Here is a 16475-nt window from a genome sequence, read left to right on the forward strand (position 1 = left end):
ATTTTCACCTGCTGTTTCCTATTGGTTAGAAAATTGGTGATCCATTGGCAGGTGGAAACAGGAACAGAAAGCTGGGAGAGTCTCAAGTGAAGGAGGAATGCCTTCCTACTTATCTGTTCCCTATGAAAAGGTGACACATGAAAGTAAAACTCTGGAAGTAAGCCTGTATAATGCTAACAGGTAAAGCAAATAAATAGCTACACAAGCAAATAAATCATTTGAGAGGATGCATTTTTAGTGGCACACATGTATTTGCAGAGAAATTAAATAAAAATATTCAAAATGACCATGACATTCACGGCCATGCAGTGGCATAGCCCTATACCTTATGTACAGACTTTAATCAGCTGAAATGCAATGAATTAATGATTGGAAACAAAACATCACTCTATGTCATCACCTAGTCAATCTGTGGGTGACAGTGATAGTGAGAGAGGTATATATATATATATATATATATATATATATATATATATATATATATATATATATCAGTACTTTTGAACAATTGTTAAAAATGTGGCTTGTTAGTGTACATCAGTGTTGGACAGCCATATAGTCTTCAGTGACTGGTGGTATAGTGACTCAGTGCTCCACTTCCTTGTATACCACCGCACACTGTATGTCACGAGAAACAATGTATACACTTTGTGAATCACACAATATATACATATTGTGAGCTATATTGCCACTATGTAATGGATTCTTTTGTTCAAAGAGGTAATTCACTAATGTCATACTTGATCTAGTATATTTTGCAAATATTTGTGTTGCCCTTTAAAATAATGTTATATTTTGGTTAACACTTATATTCCCAGGGTTAGCTTTAAGAATGAGTCACTGAGACCTCTGTGTACATACCTTTTTACCACTTATGAAGAAATAGCTGCAAGAAAATGATATTTCATGTGTTGCAGCCATATAGAATTCCCCCTCAGAAAGTTTCCTTACTAACTCTAAACCATTATCTAAAATGGAAAATGGTTTTCTTCACATCCATGCTGTTTTTTCTTTTACTGATGTGTTATGCCTACTGATAAATGTTATTTCCAGTATTGATTAATATATCATAGCTGTCAGTAGTTACCACTGTTATAAAACTGAATGACTGTCACTATCCCTGCCTTTCTTTTCTTTTGCTCCCAGAATACAAACAATTTCTCTAGCAGGTATTTACATTTTTTGTAATTCTGCTGTATATACTATTTCTTCACAGTACACTGCACTGTTCACAAGTTCTAGCATACTAAACTACAATGTTATGCACAGTATTCTGTACATAATGGTTGGCTTATATAGATGGGTTGCTCACTGTGCAGCACAGCTGGTAGCATTATATGCAGGGTGAGGGTGGTCCAAAGACACTGTGCAAAAACACAATGCTTGAAACTGCTCAATATGCAGCATATGTAAATTATTGTGCAATAACATGCAAATAAGAAATTCCATGGAAAGAGACTAACATGACAGAGTGATTTAGAGATGTACAAAATGGCAAAGTTATGATAACCTTGCTCACCCAGGCTGAATGTTGTGGTTAATGGAATACATGACAGAAGCCATGTTAGGCATAGTAGCAGCAGTGGCTCAATAGCTTGTATGGGTAACCCCTGTCAGAGCTAAGGTTGGTGATGCTGTGGTCATGGCTGCTCATACCACCTGAGGCACTTCAGGTAGCAACTGACATACAGGCACCTCAAAGAGCAGATAATAATAAATTGACTCGGAATTGACAAGAAAATGCCCCTGAAAATTGATCCAGAAGTTAGGGAACTGGTGACCTATGCAGCCAATGAACTGCCCTTTGATCACCACATATTCACTATTGTGAGAAAGTGCTTTTTCATCGCACAGCTTACTTTTAAAGGTATGGTATCCAGACCTAGGGATGTGATCATGCTACTGTATTTTGCAGTATTTATAGACAAGCCAGAATAATATGACCTGATAACAACTGGCTGCAGCACTGCAACGTGAGGTAGGATCATGGTAGATGAATGCAGTAGTAGTGTACTCTGTGAGATTGTTGAGTTTCCAGGATAACATTCTCCACTAATTGTGCCCCCCCTCCCCCGGTTGTGCTAACGATGAAATTAGTTTGTGCTCTGTCCACCTCTTATCCAATGTGGTTTTGCTGATGACTGATGTACAGTGCTGTAAGGCCATGCAATGTCTGGCAGAACCAGAGTGCGGCAGCATGTGTCATATTTTGTGCTGCTTATGTTACAGCTCATAGTTATAGACCAGATGCCACCGCTTTGCTAACATTGCAATGTATCAGGCCAGTATTGGTTTGCCATTGGTGATATACACTGTGCCAGTTAGCTGCACCTGTACTACATGTCCCATAGCAAGGATGTGGTTGAACTACAGGGCCACCTACAAGAGACATCTCATGACAAGAGGCTGACAAATATCTTCAACCATGACCATGGATGCCAAGTCAACTGCCAGAAAGTAACACCACTGCTACATCTACAGCTCTTTTTCCTGTGATGTGTGAGTACCTAATACATGTGTGCCTCATGTTGTGACCCTCCCCACAGCCACTAAAACCTCAGCTTCACAGGAGTGTAGTCATAACATGTCACATGAAAGCACTGATGGATATAACCTCCTGCAGCGATGATCACAGTACTAGTATTGCCTCATTGTGCCAAAAGTACAGGTCAGTGTCTAGGTGGTAATAATTTTCCTGCATTCCACAGACCAAAGTTACAATCTTGACAGTGTTGTGTAAAGCAGCTGTTTGTGCCTGGATAACTGACCTGCATATGTGCTGGTTAATTCTAAGCACAGCACACCCATCCAAGCCAGTACAGAAGTCATAGCAACACTGGGATCCTTGGTGTCTCTCACCTATGATAGGTAAACCCATAGTAAAGAAATTGCATATCAGTGACCGCATCAAGTGAAGACATAGAAAAACCTTTCTAGAACTCTCTGCTACAGGTCATGTTCCACTGAGCCCATACACTCAGCAACAACATGGTTATTCAATCTAATAGTTTTAAGGATTCCTTCTTAAGAAAAATCCTTTATGTATATTATTTTCATCCCATGCAATGGTTTTGATAAGGTAGAAAATTTGCCTCCACAATCTAATTTTAAAAGGTTTTAATTTTTGGGTTATTTTTCATCTTAACTTTATTGTGTTTCACACTTGGATTTTTTTGTAATGACTAATTAAGTTAATGTTTATGTGGTCACATGACTGATTTATTGAAGGATTTATTGTATTTAAAGGTAATGGCTTATATGCAACTTTGGTTCTGATGAAGTCCCGAAGTTAAAGGGAAGAAAGCACTTAACTTGATTTATTTCTTCGTTGTTTTATCTCAAAGTAATATTATAGTAATCTTTTAAAGTTCTCCCTTTGGAGCCAAATGTATGGATTTTTAGGGTGATTTGTCTGTGAATTGTGACTTAACTGCTGTGTGTGTTAGCCCAAATGGTCCTTTATGCACTAAGTTTTATAAATTATTTGATGAGCTTGAAGCATCCTTCTTGCTTTCCTCTCCAACCTATTCAACACTTTTTGGGGCCAGTCAATCACTCCAAAGCTATATGTTAGGACAGGAAGAGAAAATTGGTTTATAGCTTGGACTTTGTTCCTAGATGTCAACACTGTTTTCAGTATTAATTTAAATCTTCTAAAATATTCCTTAATAAGTTCTATTTGCATTTGTTCATGTTTTACTGGTGATCCTTCAATTCCCAAATATTTATACACTCCCTTTAGCTCAAGTTCTTTTATATCACATTCTTGTCCAAAAATGATGTTTTCTTGATGCTGTAACTTCCCTGCTTTAAAGGCTGCTTTTGCACATTTATCAAGATCAAATGGCATTCTTATATCATCTGAAAAAGTTTTGACAACTTGCAGTTGTGCTTTCAGTTCCTCATCTGATGAACTATACAGTTTTAAATCATCTACCAAAAGAAGATGAGAAGTCTCTACACTTTTCTGTTTTCTGGGAGCCTAATTGTAGCCATGACCTAATCTGTTAAGCAGACAGCTGGGTTAAGGGCAAGACAAAAGAGCAGTGGTGACAAACAGTCACCCTGAAATATCCCCCTTTGAATTTTTATCCCTGGAGCAATAATTTGTCCATTATCATGGCTTAACCACAAAGTGGTTTGCCACTGTTTCATTGTCACTGTAATCAATCAGTGTAGGGTGTATCTTATACATTTTTAATCACTCTTTTATCCATGAATGTGGGATACTGTCAAATGCTTTTTTTGTAGACTATACATGCCATACTTAGATTCTTCCTCTTTTTTACCATTCTCCATTTTGACTTTAACAACAAATGATCCTTTGTTCCATATGACTTTCTTTTATTTTATTTGTGTTCTATTGCCATGATTGAGTTTTCTTCACAATGACTATAAACTCTGTTGGCATCAATTCCAATGTATAGTTTATACGTTGTTGGAAGGCAAATTACTGGTCCATAGTTTGTAGGATAATTTGCAGGTTTGATCTTAAGTAAGAGGGTTCTGAAGAAGTCCTAATTGCTGGGACGAAACCGTTGGACCATTTGTGCATTTTTTTATTAAAGCGTTACACGTTAAGTCGTGATTCTGCGTGTCTCTTTATCTTTGGACCTCATTGGGATTTTCACCATCTCGTCGTTTTTTTTCCATGTTTGCATTTTTTTTCTTTTGTTAACCAGGCTGGTGTATGTTCAGGGTGCACATATAAATAGTTCTGACTCATGGGTAAATCTTCATGTAAAGATGTTAATTCTTTTAGCCAGAAGTTAGGTACTGCATTTGGGCTTGGAGTTTTCCAATTAGACACTTTTCTTAATTTTATTTCAATCTCTCTTGCTGTTGTTTCATCCCATTTCATATCCTGTACATTTGAACTTCTTATTCTTTCTTTTACTTCGTATATCCATTTAGCATCTTTGTTATGTTCCACAGGATCTTCATAGATATTTCTCCAACATGTATCTATTTCCTCTTTTTTGGTGGTGTTTCATTTCCTTTTGCCTTGTTTCCCAATTCTCTATAAAAAAATTTTGTGTCATCAATAAATTGCTTATTTTGTACTTTTCCTTTATATTTATCTACATTTCTTCTAAATTTTTCTGCCTGTGCTGGTATTTTTAGTGTATTTTTTGTGATACTGCATGACAGATCCTGATCTGTTATAATACTGCATGTTGCTTTTATCATCTTAATGAGTATTTTTTTATCTGTTCCCTCTTCTATACTCTTCTGACACCTCTTGTCTTAATTGCTTTATAGTTTTCTCTGTTCAGTACTTCCATGATGGTATTTGATTTCTCACCTTCCTTTCCCTTTTCCCTTACTGCTCTGTGGTCTTGTGGTAAGACTTTTTCTGTTATTAATTTAGCTGCACAGTAATATATCCTATTTACTTCTGTTATATCCCACGAATCTCTATGGACAGACCTAATTACAGTGTTCATTTGTTTTATTGAACTTCTAAGTTTTTGTTTTTTACTGACCTTCTGTAGTCTATTTCTTTCATTGATCTTAATATGTCTGTCCATCTGTATTAAATCAAGCAACTCTTTTCTTAGATCATTTTCTTCTAAACTGACGACACATTCTTTGTTCTCCATTTCCTGTGGGCATTCAATAAAAAGTTCCAGAGCATCTTCCTGTGCCACATTCTCTTCAGTTCATCCTGTGTCATGCATTGCTCATTCATATGGGAACTCACTGGCCTATCACTCCACAGCATTGACCATGTCAGAATTGTCACCGTTTCCTGCTCCTTCACTTGCTGTCCAACTCTAAGTCAACATTTGCACTGGTTTCCTATGGAAGGCTCCAAAGTATCTTCATATGGCAACTGATCAGATGCTTCCCAGTCCACCAGTTTCTCCCTAATTTGGGTGTTGATTTGCTACAATGTTATCCGAGTTAAATTTTCTTCACTAAATCCTTCACTTTGCCAGTAATCCATAACCTCAGTTGTTATTTGTTTCAACTTCTCCATTACTAATCCTCTTTTCTACTTTTCCTCTTTGTTTTCTTTGTGTGTGTGTGTGTGTGTGTGTGTGTGTGTGTGTGTGTGTGTGTGTGTGTGTGTGTGTGTGTGTGTGTGTGTATATACATGTGTGTGCGTATGTGTGTGTGTGTGTGTGTGTGTGTGTGTGTGTGTGTGTGTGTGTGTGTGTGTGTGTGTGTGTGTGTGTGTGTGTGTGTGTGTGTGTATTGTAAAATGTTCCATTTTTGGATGCCTTTGTCTTTATTTCTCTTCAGATATCTTTGGTGCTGCTCTTTCTGTATTGATTAGTCTTGCTTTCTCTTTTGCATAAATATTGTACTATATTAAAATACCTTTGCCTTTCCCATGTCCATATTTCTTCTTCAGATGTCTCTTGCTTCTCCTGTTTCTCTCTACTTTGGGACTTTGTTGTTCCATCATGCTGTGATATAACCTGTGTTAGACTTTTCACTTTGGAATTATTCCATAACTTCAGCTTCTATTTTTTTTTAAATTCCACTTGACTATTTTTTTTCTTCTATATTTCCTCTTTGTGACCTTATTTTTTATTGTGAAATTTTCTATATCTGGATATCTTTACCTGTATTTATCTTTGAATGTCTTTGAAGCTGCCTTTTTGTGTAGATTAATTGGGCTTTCTCTTTTTTTATTTTTAACCTACTTCTGTCCATGATATATGGTATATAAATGCAGTCTATATATCAGTGTTGTCTTGGTGAGATTTTGTGAAAAACAGGGTCCACCTTGTGAAGTTACTCACCAAGACTTGAGGATGAATTCATTTCCAGCAATACTGCTCTCCTTTACTTGCTGAGTTATCATCTCTCCATTCGGACCCTAAATCTTTTTCCCATGCTGTCTCCCATATGTAGGGCCAGATGTAACAGATGAGGTAAGATGACAATACAATGCTCAGTTGCTGTTAGATGCTGTATGTAATTGTCATCTGTTTTGAGATTTCAGAAAGGATGTGAAGACCTGTGGTGACATGCCAGCAGGTGCAGAGTTTGGTGGCTGCTGAAGTGCATCACCAGCTGGACATCCACATTGGCAACATGGGATGCACTGGACATCCACACTGGCAACATGGAGTACATTCTGTATTGGTTTGAAGAGTTGCTCTCAAGGCTGGGCCCATCTATTGCTGAGATACAAGAGAAAACAGGCTCCTGCCATTGGCCACCCATTTGTGGGATGCTTGGGAATTTTGCCTTCTGGTACAGTCCAGTAGCCACCATGCAAGTGGCCCTCCTATGACTTTCCTGATATTATCCATCCATTTCATGTCATTGCTCATACCTTGCCCACCCCTCTCAGTCACTAGCTGTCTTTTCTCTGTCTGTAATCATTCACTGTTCACCCTCCCTTTTGAATGCTCACCACCCCTAACAGCCTATGCTGGTGTTCTATGTTTTTCCGTACCTGCTAGCTGCCTTTCCCTTCTATTCTCCTCAAGGTCACCCCTTACTACCCTTTCCTTCTATTCTTTTATGAAAACAGGACCTATTTCAGTAAAATCATGCCATATCTTTCTTCCATCTCTGTTTCTTTTTGCTCGCAGATCTGCTTTTCCTTCTGATTAATGTACATTTATTTTCTACTTTCCTATCTATCAGTTTTCCTCCACATTTAGATGATGAACACATTTAGCACTTTGCAGTGCACATCCATGTGACTGCTCCTGTACAGTGCTGTGCTGTGATGTTCTATGCTGCATTCTTGTGTATTTCTGCATCCATGTGACTACTCCTGTACAGTGCTGTGCTGTTCTGTGCTGCATTGTGTCATTCTACATCCATGTGACTGCTCCTGTATAGTGCTGTGCTGTTCTATGCTGCATTGTTGTGTATTTCTGCATCCATGTGACTGCTCCTGTACAGTGCTGTGCTGTTCTATGCTGCATTGTTGTGTCAGTCTGCATCCATGTGACTACTCCTGTACAGTGCTGTGATGTTCTATGCTGCATTGTTGTGTCATTCTGCATCCATGTGACTACTCCTGTACAGTGCTGTGCTGTTCTATGCTGCATTTTTGTGTCAGTCTGCATCCATGTGACTGCTCCTGTACAGTGCTGTGCTGTTCTATGTTGCATTGTTGTGTATTTCTGCATCCATGTGACTGCTCCTGTACAGTGCTGTGCTGTTCTATGTTGCGTTGTTGTGTATTTCTGCATCCATGTGACTGCTCCTGTACAGTGCTGTGCTGTTCTATGCTGCATTGTTGTGTATTTCTGCATCCATGTGACTACTCCTGTACAGTGCTGTGCTGTTCTAGGCTGCATTGTTGTGTCATTCTACATCCATGTGACTGCTCCTGTATAGTGCTGTGCTGTTCTATGCTGCATTGTTGTGCATTTCTGCATCCATGTGACTGCTCCTGTACAGTGCTGTGCTGTTCTATACTGCACTGTTGTGTATTTCTGCTGTGGTACAGTTCTGGATGCCATGCCATTGGAATCTGACATGTACTGTCTTGGAAGTCATGGAATGGTTTATTTTTGATGTAATTGTTGTCTGTGAATACTACTACCTGCTATTGTTTGTCATCTACTTTGTTTTATGGCTTTACAACTCTTATGCTGGTGCTAACCCTTACCTTTTACATGCAGTGAGCCCCCTTGTTCAAAGGCACAATGCACACTTGTGTGAATCCCAGTCATTATTTTACTCTTGTTGATCATAAAGGAAAGGACACTTTTCTCCAATGCATTTACCTAGCTGCCAGTTAATACTTTACAATTTTATATACTTCAAAAACATACATAATTCAACTGATGTGTTTGGTAATCAAAGTGCTAGAGGTTTTGTTCATCCACAGGAGATGAGGTGAGTATTTTGGAGTAAGGTTAATGCAAAACGAAGGCAGAGTATGAACCATTAGCAGTATGTTTCCAGTATATTGTTTACCTGTTTCATTTGTATAATGGTATATTATTTCTTCTGTTGCTCCACTTCTGTTCAGCGATGAAAGCACATCATGTACAATGTCTTCTTCAACCTCCCTAAGGAATCTTGTTATTTCATTTTGCTGGCCTTCATTCTGCAGTGTAGTATTTGAATCATTGAATCTCAAACTGTCTCTTAGAGTGTTAATGATGTTCTGTAAAATAAATAAATTGAAAGTATACATGAACACATTATTATATCGATAGATACTCTCATTTTATAATAGATGCAGGTGTGTTACATGTAACATGATTTATCTTTATCACTGATTACCTCACTTCACAAAATTCTATTACTCCACTACAAATTTTAGGGATATTGAACACACACCATCATCTTTTTTTAATACAAATTTGTGGACAGGAGTAGTGTCAAGTTAGAGAAATACTGAATGATAACACCGAATGCATATAACTCTGCTGGACTTTGGAATGGAAGTACATCACATTTTTGTTTTAGTTCACTGGTAGTTCATTCAGTCTCAGAAATGTAGGATCAGGGGTTCAGTGATGATCTCCATTCACTCCTCCTCTGGAGTTTGTATATTGTATTTTGTGAGTTACTTTCTGGAAACTCTGGCTGCTTCCCAGAAACATGTTGCTTGGTCACCTGCTCTAAAAGCATCTACTGCAGTAAGTTTTGCAGTTCTGGCACAACAGATTATGTTATGCCTGGCTCACTTAATCAGTTACTAAATTAAAAAAATTGCAGTGATATGAACATTTTACTTTGTGGAACTCTGAAGCAACACCTGACAACAAGGCAGCCATCTCCCCCTGCCAGGGAACAATAAAATAATATACACCTGCTGAAGAGGTACAGACAATGGGACACAAAATCCACAGTATGGGAACCTACTCCAACTGCAGTTGTATAAATTCCTAAAACTATAATAAAGCATCTCAAGTGTGATACTTTTCATGAGTGCTGACCAATGATAAGCATGCTGACAAAATGATGTCACCTCCAAGCATTGCAGTCAGCATGCACTCATCATGATGGACACATTTAAAGGAGCAACTCTGGTTCCTGTACCATACTGGGTGTCCTGCCTTTTTGTCAGTGGCTGCTTAGGATACGCATAAAAGAAAGCACAGCCTCAAATCTATTTTTTTTTTTGGAAAAAAATGTGACTTTTATTCCTGAGTAATAACAACAAAAATGTTTGAGTGTGGGTAATTCAGGAAGATTGATCCTAAGGCATAGCTGCTCTATAGTGGATTGATAATGCCATATACTTTTAAAGTTTTCTGATTTGGCAAACAATTCTGCAGATGTCTATTTCTTTATTTATTTTACCTTTTGCTTTTTTCTCAGTATATGTAAGGGTCCAGAACCATAGGTGGAAGTTGGCACCCACACCTTTAAGCAAACTAATGACTGTCACCTCATAAAAAGTCCACACCAGAATTCCTGGCTATATCTGTATCCAGTTCACTATCTGAGTCTGATATTTGCTGTCATGTAAATGATACAGATAGATCACAGATAGTACCTTTAAACACATTGATCTGTCATGGCAACAGAAATAACATAACTGAGATATCATGACTGTTACCCTATTCATGGTATCTTCCATTTGGACACAATGATTTTAATGTCCCTACCCACAACATGGTAAAACAGTGTTAAAATTCTGAGGAAATAAGACACCTGCTGCAGTGATTTTCTTACTCAGCCTTAGTGTGCCATTTTGCATGCTCACATACTCAATTAGGTTTTAGGCTTACTTTCTAACATAACAGATTGCTGGCTCAGAACCTACTAGATAGTGTGTGACTGAACAGGTGGTCGTTCTAAAGAGCTGCATAATTCTGGAGTTTACAATATGCATGCACCTGATGTAACAAATTCTGTATTCAGTGATTATGGTGTTTAAGGTGTCTTTCTTATTTGAGGTACTAGGTTCCTGATAACATGCTTGCTCTTTGAGGCCTGGGTCATAGGTTTATAGGTTTATAGGTAGGTACTAGGCTATCGGCCCAAGGGCCTACGTAAGACTAGCCAACAAAGTTCCCTGGCTTATGCCACCCAAGAAAGTTATTTTCCTGTGCCACTGTCAAGTAGAGACACAGAAGTGATCCCTGGGGTGTATTTCCTATTTCCCATCCACTCATCAAGATTTTTCTTGAAGAGTGCTAATGAAGAACTTTGCTTGACATAGATGGGTAGCCTGTTCCAGAGTATGGGAAGTCTCTGGGACAGGAATCTATCCCTCCAGCATTTCCTGTTTATTGTGGTGACAAGGTTTAGGTCCCTAGAGTGTGTAACTCGGAGGGATTGGGATTTCTCTAGGTGTAGCATGTCCAACAGCTCTGGGTTTGACATAGCTTTATATGTTAGGCAGAGATCACCTCAGAGTAGGCGATATGCTACGGAGTAAATCTGGAGTTTTTTGAGGCGTTCAGTGTAGGGCATTTGTTTGAGGCCAGTAATCCTCTTTGTGAGGTACTTCTGTGACCTTTCCAGCTGCTGCAGATGTCTTGTGAGGTACATTCCAAAAGGGGCATTGTACTCTATAATGGGTCTAATGATTGTCGAGTAGAGAGGAACAATGACCTCTTTTTTCCTGGATGAGAACCCTTTTATGATGAGGTGTGCCACGTAGAAGGACTTCCTGACTACTGTGGTGATGTGACTATCAAAGGAGAGACTACTGTTCACCTGGGTCCCAAGGTCTCTTATCACACATTCAGTGTTAAGTAGATTGCCACCTAAGTGGTAGTTCATGGGTACAGAGTTTTTACCAAAGGGGATGACACTGCACTTTTTGGCACTGAGCTTGAGGCCATGGCTCTGACACCAGGCATCTGTCTCAGCGAGGCCCTTCTGTAGGATGTCCACATCATTTGGGGACTTGACTATGGCTCCTTGTTTGCAGTCATCTGCGAACTTCGTTAGCTAGAGGCCTTCTGTGTTAGCCTGTACTTCAGAGAAGTAGATACTAAACAGGAGAAGTCCCAAGATGTAACCCTGTGGTACTCCACTTGTCACTGCTTTGAGGTTAGATTTGGAGTCTGCAACCTTTACAGTGTGGGTTCTGTCAGTGAGCCAGTTGGCGACCCATCTTGTGACGTAGGGATTTATACCTAGTTTAGGGTCCTACAAATAAGTTGATTTACTATGTTTACAAAGTGAGGACTAATTATCAGGGTAATGTAATCAAATGAAGCAACAGGCTATATTCACAATTTTTTTGTCTGCTATTTCTAAAAATGTGACAAAGGAGTGGTGTGGAATATTAGTTTTCTTTTGGCCTCAGTAACAGTCCATGCTTTCTAGGAAGGTATGATATAAAGGCTATTCTGACTGATTCATTGACATTAAAATGATGTATTTACAATCACCCAGGCAAATTGTTTGCAGAGCTTCATAACAGCAAGTAAAGGCCTGATCGGAGACAGTCTGCTTACTATGTCATGATGTTTCCACTTTTGGACTAGAGGTAATGATCTTTAGAATATTCTGGATATAATTATTATAGCTTCATTTATGTTAGACAATTGAATTTGGTGGCACAGAGTGGATACATCCCCAGCAGAACTTTTAGCAAGGGGTCATCCATCGTAAGAGGCTGCCAAGAGAGGGACTGGATGGTGGATGTATTTTAATTTAATGTCAATAATGTAACTGAAATGATGGTGGATGTAAGGAATTTGTTAAGATCGTATGTTTAAACCTGCAGGTGGTATGTTACGTTTTGTCTTGAGATGGCAGCAACTGAGAGCATCCCTAGCAGTAAATTGCCAGGTTCAAATCATCATATTAGATGTTTTAGGACAGAATTTTTAGATCTGTCTTTTTAACTTAAATTTTTTGAGTAGAAGATATGGAGTAATATAGACAGATGGGTTATAGAACTGAATAATGTATGCAGCTATTGTAGTGTTATCTCACATGTAATTTCAATGTCATCCCACATTTAATTTTGATCATGCTGAAATGTGCTTTAGGTCACTGGTCACAGATTCATGAAGTCAGGAGTAAAGTGCATATATTTTTTTTATTTTTCCCTAGGGTATTATTGTTTGTTTGTTTGTGTCTTTCGGCTTTTCCCAGTTAGGGGTCGCCACAGCGGAATTCCGGACCGCTAATGATTGGTAGTTGATTTTTACATGCCGAGTTACCAGCCCTGATGCAAAACCTTCAATGAAGGTATGCCCATTCACGCATGTCTCCACGCAGAAGACGATCTAACTGAGAATCGAACCAGACAGCGTCTTACTGTGAGGCGACAATGCTACCGCAGCACCACCACCGCGGATTTATTAAGTTTATATCTTTGAAGTTTGACACTGCTATTCTTAATGTAGTTGTACAGTTGTTTTGTTATGTGACATGTCTGCAGAGGTGCATTATAGCAATGTTTGTTGTTTTTGCTCAGATGGTAGCTGAAAATAGCAAAGCTGGGTCACTGTACTTACCTTGTTAACATACAAACACATACAAATATCTAACATGAACAAAATCTGCAGACTGCTCATAGGTGTATGTTTAGAGTGATTGTGTTGGTACCGACACTAGTTTGTCTGATTATTAAATTTGCTGCAGGCCATCACTGGAGGGATGGGGGTTAGGCAGCAACATGGTTTAAAGGTTCCAAACTTTAATAATGCTGAACTTCTGACTGCATACACCAAAATCAACCAAAATAAATCTGTATGTATCTCAACAGTACACATCCCACCAGGCAACATTACCACAGCCAAAAATATCCTACACTAGATATCTGACAACATCACCTAGGAAACCTTCATCCTAGATGACCTAAATATAGACTGCAGCAATCGCATGGACTCTGTTCACCTATCTGGCTTCACCTAATAAATAGGCCCCACTACCAGAATTGACAAAAGCACTTACAGAGTCCATGCTGGACTGGATATTGACAAACAACCCATTCATATAAAATCTTCTGGCTGCTTACCAGATACTATAACTGACCACCTCCCAACCTATAGAATAAGACAGCAATATGGTTCACCCAAGAAAAAAATCTATAAACAAGTATGCAATTTAACCAAGTTTGACAAGGGCATATTTATTACAGCCCTGTCCCACTACAACTGGAATGTATTAAGCGTAATTATGCTAGATGAAGCAGTTACTCACTTCAATTACACATTCTAAAAATGCTAAATGATTTAGCACCAGTTAAGACAAGAAGGGTAAAATCTAACACAACACCATGACTCACAAAAGAGACCAAACAGCTCATGCTGCAAAGAGATAAAGCATGGAAAAAAATTCTATTAGAATAAAGCACAACATGACTACCAAAATTTTAGATATCTCAGAACCTGTACCAACATCTTTGTTAAATCTGACAAGAAATCATACTACAGTAATCTGCATCAAAACAACCCCAATCTTTTTTGGTCCTTACTACATAAACTATTACACCCTTGGCATGCCACTACACCCTGTCCTTTTACTTCAAACAACAGAGTCCATTGCCTCTCAGTTCAACTCTCATTTTATCCAATCAGTTCTATCACTAATCAATGACCACCTCACTTCACCTCTCCAACTTCCATCTATTCTTGAAAGCAACACACTCCCAGGGATTCAATAAACTCCATGTAGGCTTTGCGTGAAGCCTACATGGAGTTTACATGTTTGCGCAATGAGAAGCAGTGGTAATAACATATGCGTGCTGCACATTGTGGCGGAATGAGAAGCAGTGGTGATAACATATGCGCGCTGTGCATTGTGGCGCAATGAGAAGCAGTGGTAATAACATATGTATGCTGCACATTGTGGCGCAATGAGAAGCAGTGGTAATAACATATGCGTGCTGTGCATTGTGGCGCAATGAAAAGCAGTGGTAATAACATATGCGTGCTGCACATTGTGGCGCAATGAGAAGAGTGGTAATAACATATGCGTGCTGCACATTGTGGCGCAATGAGAAGCAGTGGTAATAACGTATGTGTGCTGCACATTGTGGTTACATGGATACAAGCACGGTTTCATGACCAGCAATGGTGTCGGTAGCCAAGAAACCATGCAGAGCAGCATAAACATAAATAGAATATGCCAACAAGTTTGTATGTGGACAAATGTGCACTGCAAGATTGCGTGGATAGCCACAATGACTCCCAGGGTGAAAATACTGCAATAACTGCAGTATTAACACATTATAGAAAAGTGTACTTATCATACCTCTCAACCTCCAAGCACAAGAAGTCTGGAGAAAGCCAAACATAATGGGGGAACAAAGACCCAAAAATAATGTGTGAATTAAGAACTGATATGTTATAATGAATGGTACAGCAGTATGTCAGACTGATAATGCATCAACTATGCCCATGTGCAAAGAAACTACAGCAGTGCCAAGTCAAGCATCAATGAGCGAGGAAGCTGTCACTATATTGTTCACATAGCAAACAATGCACACAGCACACTCTGTAAGCACATACCAAACTTCAAGACATGCACCACACAATCACTGACCCCCTAATATTGCCGGTAAGAATGTTGTATATATTGGCATGAAATCCTGACATGCATGCATATGTGTTATTGCAAACTATCAAGTAGTAATACTGATGTCATGTACTGTTACATCTGTGTGTCACACTTTAGCTGTATCTAGAATACAATTGGACTTTATAGATTCATAGTTTCATGAGAGAGTATTCGGCTAATGTTCCAAGGTGACATAAAAGCCTAGCCATATTTAACATAAGTTTCACAATTTTAAATAGCTAATTGAAGAAAGTTCACACAGTTATGAGCCTACGCTATGTTATCTATGATCAACTGCTTCTATCCATGAGGGACATGGGTGCAACACTAGGAGTACAATTCATTTACCCATCCATTGATGTAGAATTGTACTTGAACAGGATTAGGAAAAGCCCTTTGCTTTATGTGAATGGGAAGCTTGTTACAGAGAATGGTTAGTGTCTGAGAGAAGTTTCTGTCTCTCAAACATGATTATGTCAGAGGCTAAGTTAACATCCTTGGGATGAGTGACTCTGCAGTTTGCTTTACCAATATGTAACGTGTGCATCAGGGCCAGATTGTAGACTGTCCTGTAGTCCAGACATAATTTGGCCCTTAGTAGTCTCTAGGAGACAGAATGCAGTAATATTGGTTTCAGTCTTTCCACACAGGACTTGTCTTTTACAGCCTCTGTCTTCCTTGTGCAAAATCTCTGGTGTTGCTCCAGCTGTTGCAGATGTGTGTTGAGTTACATGCTAAAGTGTGCATTGTACTCAGTTATTGTTGTGATGAGGGCCGAGTACAATGGAATTATAACATCCTTTGAGCTGGATGACATGCCCATACTTATGAGTTGTGCCACATTGGATTTGTTACCCCTGTGGAGATATGGCGGTTGAACTTTCAATTATTATCTACATGAATACCCAGATCACAGACCACTGAGTCTGTTTATGCTGCAATTAGCTTGGATATTTGGTTTACAGAAGGGAATAATTATGCTTTTTTTGGACATTTAGTATGCCTCCATGGCTCTGGCACCAATCATTTATCTGTGTTAATACTTTCTGCATTATAGCAATAAC

At 38.9% G+C, this 16475-nt stretch overlaps 1 protein-coding gene across 1 annotated transcript in view; it reads right to left on the reverse strand.

Annotated features, from left to right (window-relative positions):
* LOC122810812 (adhesion G protein-coupled receptor E1-like) overlaps positions 1–16475 on the reverse strand; it is a 447985-nt gene that overhangs the window by 182286 nt on the left and 249224 nt on the right. Inside the window, exon 4 of the mRNA XM_044082372.1 lies at positions 8902–9094. Coding sequence (XP_043938307.1) covers positions 8902–9094 — 193 coding nt within the window. The remainder of the gene's footprint in view (positions 1–8901; positions 9095–16475) is intronic.

Source organism: Protopterus annectens, chromosome 9.part0 (genome assembly GCF_019279795.1).
Source record: "Protopterus annectens isolate FY-2018-M chromosome 9.part0, PAN1.0, whole genome shotgun sequence".
NCBI classification, from domain to species: Eukaryota; Metazoa; Chordata; order Ceratodontiformes; family Protopteridae; genus Protopterus; species Protopterus annectens.